Source organism: Stylophora pistillata, unplaced genomic scaffold (genome assembly GCF_964205215.1).
Source record: "Stylophora pistillata unplaced genomic scaffold, jaStyPist1.2 SCAFFOLD_1005, whole genome shotgun sequence".
Lineage (NCBI taxonomy): Eukaryota > Metazoa > Cnidaria > Anthozoa > Scleractinia > Pocilloporidae > Stylophora > Stylophora pistillata.
In genome coordinates this window covers 42649-45475 of record NW_028290883.1, presented here as the reverse complement: position 1 = coordinate 45475, position 2827 = coordinate 42649, and the positions used below count along the sequence as shown (strand labels likewise).

The window sequence follows — 2827 nt, the reverse complement described above, 5'->3', positions numbered from 1 at the left end:
AGCATGCAGTTTGCAAATGCCAACAGAAGAGATCAGCCCCGAGACCGAAAGTACTTTGAAAAAATATTTTAAGAAGTATCGTCCGTCGGACAAAGGACAGTTCGGGAGGAAACTACCAAGGACAAGGCAGGGGCTTTTCCACCAGCCGTCTTCTCGAAGCAAGATTCTACGAAAGTGGACTTGTTGGCGGGACTAAGGAACGATTTCAATTCTGGAGATCAACCAGTAGGGCTCAGCAGCGAAAAAAGGGCTGTTTAAGCTACTTCAGAAGGTGGGAATGTGACAGATGCCACATTTGTTGACGACTGTATCGTTGAAGTGACAGTTGCTGAGGTGCGAACCAATGCAGGCGAATATTAAACGGACTCAGACGGACACGTGATGGATGCCGGCGAAGACGAATACAACAAGTAACTGTATAAGTCTGTAGGTTTGTTGTACACTCTAGTACACAAACTGTTGACATAGCCTCGTCGGAAATTTCTCACGTATACTTTAGAGCCTGATGAAAGGAATTGACTGCTGTTAAAACCTGAGTTAGCTCCTCTATGATACAGGAGGTAGCGCCGGTACAGTCGTTAATGTAGCGGCCGTAGAGTTCAGGTTTGGGGTCGTTGTATTGACTGAAAAATTGGTGTTCAATAAAACCTACGAAAAGATTGGCGTAGTTGGGTCCCATTTTGCTACCTATACCTACGCCATTGGTTTGCTTGTAACAATAGTCCCAGAATGAAAAGCAATTGAGTGTAAGCACTCGTTTGGTTAGGCGGAGTATAGTGTTTCAGAATGTTTGAGGGCCAAGACACCTTCGCCAAATTAGGAATGACAGTATAAGGAGATGCAATATCCACGATACAAACAAGTTCGTCTTCGCCAAGGAAATTAAAGTTGGTTGGCTGTCTTTAATGTATGATTGTAACGTTTTGACGATAGGAGACATAACTTAATTTTGTTTAAACATCTGGAAATAAGTTCCGCGGGACAACTGTAGGCCGACACGATGGGTCGACCTGGGTTGTTACATTTGTGAATTTTAGATAAAAAGTAAATGCACGAAGTTCTGAGAGTGGTTATGGTGGTATTTTGTAGTCTTCATCACACGGTTTTCCGTCGTTCAAACTATATCTAAAGCCATATCGCAAAGTGAATGAGTAAGCTACAAGAAACAAGCAGATAACATTTGCCATTAGTCAGCAAACTTCAGTCTGATTGATAGGCTGACTGACTGACTCACAGAATGGCATTTAAAGCTATAAGATGAGGCAGACAAACTAGCAAAATTATACAAAAGAAAAGAAATCAAAAGGAATGAGAATAGGTAAGAATCGATGAGATTAAAAAAATTATTTTCAACCATTAGGTGATTTACTCTTCCCACCATGGACACACCGTAAGCAAATCCTTAAATATGATTTTATTTTCATCATTTTGCTATTGATTGTTTACTTGTGGAAGGAATTATTGTGGGTAAATGGACTAATTCTGGTTGAGAAGAAGTTTATCAAAGGTTTGCAGTTCTCACTGGATTGACGTGTTAGACATTATAGTTGCGTAGGATGAAAGAGTTGTTTTCATGAATTGGTTCGATGTGGTTTCTTTTTTTACACATGACACAGCAAATATACCGTGTTATCTCCTTGATTATATCTCTCTTGAAGACGGCGTAAGCGACGGGGTTAATGGCGCAATTTATTACAAGCAGTGGTAATTTGTATTCTTTATCATCACACGGTTTTTCGTGATTGTTCAAAATGTATATGAGGCTACATCGCAAAGCCAACGAGTAAGCTACAAGAAACAGGCCAATAACAACTGCCATTATTTTTACAGCAGCCTTCTCCGGGATTTTGAACAAAAATCGCTGATTAAGGCGGAGTTGTTTTCCTAAGATGTGGGCGGCTCTTTCGCGCTTATAAATAACATAGTACATTGATCCAAAGCAGAAAATTAACCCGCAACACGGCAAAAATTCTAATAAAACCATGACAATTGACGTCAGAACCTTAAACAGCAGAATTTCACTAAAAACAAGCCAGTCTAGTAAAAAAGCTAAGACAACAACCACTGCGATGGTCCAAGAGATAAAAATCATCTGGAAAACGCGTCTGCGCGTCAAAAAAGTCAAGTACCTTAACGGCTTTACAACAGCAATGTAGCGCTCAAGGACTAAACAGCACAAGTTTGTCACAGATGAGTACATGAACAGCCACCTTAGATAATCCACCCTGCTTGCTAAGAAGGCCTTAGGATCGCATCCAGTTATCGCCTCACAGACGAAAAGCGGGGGAAAAGCTGTCAACCCAGCACAAAAGTCCGCCACGGCAAGAGAAACTATAAATGCGTTGGTTTTTGTTCGAAGCCGCCGTCTTCTGCAAACAAGAAAGATAATAAATCCATTTCCAGAACAGGTCAGGATGGAAAGAGACCAGCCAAGAATCCAAAACCACGTTTCCATATTTCGATATTCAAGCGGCCGTCCCTTCACAGATGAAAGCTGAGAAGATAATCTTCCGGTAAGAAACTAATGTCAGACCACAATTCACAAGAAATTTGAAAACACCTGGTGATTTTTTCTTGTGTCAAGTTCCGCTAAAAACACATCACAATTAATTAATCAGCATGAATTCTTGCCTCTCTTTCTGTTAGGTCAACAACCTCCATTCCTTCATTGGTAAGAATTGAAATAAAGGAGGGAAACTGACTGTAAGAGAGGCCAGCTCGAGGAAAACATTCGTCAGTACATCACTGGTTAAAAACGCGCAAATTACCAAAGTTTGCGACAATATGATATAATTGATGAACGAAAGGAATAGCTAGAGAGAGAATT

At 40.6% G+C, this 2827-nt stretch overlaps 1 protein-coding gene across 1 annotated transcript; it reads right to left on the bottom strand.

Annotated features, from left to right (window-relative positions):
* Positions 1-1407: 1407 nt before the first annotated feature.
* On the bottom strand, positions 1408-2827 carry LOC148715685 (pyroglutamylated RF-amide peptide receptor-like). Its single transcript, XM_088746623.1, has one exon. The coding sequence runs from the start codon at positions 2453-2455 to the stop codon at positions 1535-1537; it is 921 nt and encodes a 306-aa protein (XP_088602749.1). The 5' UTR covers positions 2456-2827; the 3' UTR covers positions 1408-1534.

Coding starts and splice junctions, on each gene's coding strand:
- LOC148715685 (XM_088746623.1), bottom strand. CDS start 2,455: ATGGAAACGTGGTTTTGGATTCTTGGCTGGTCTCTTTCCATCCTGACC.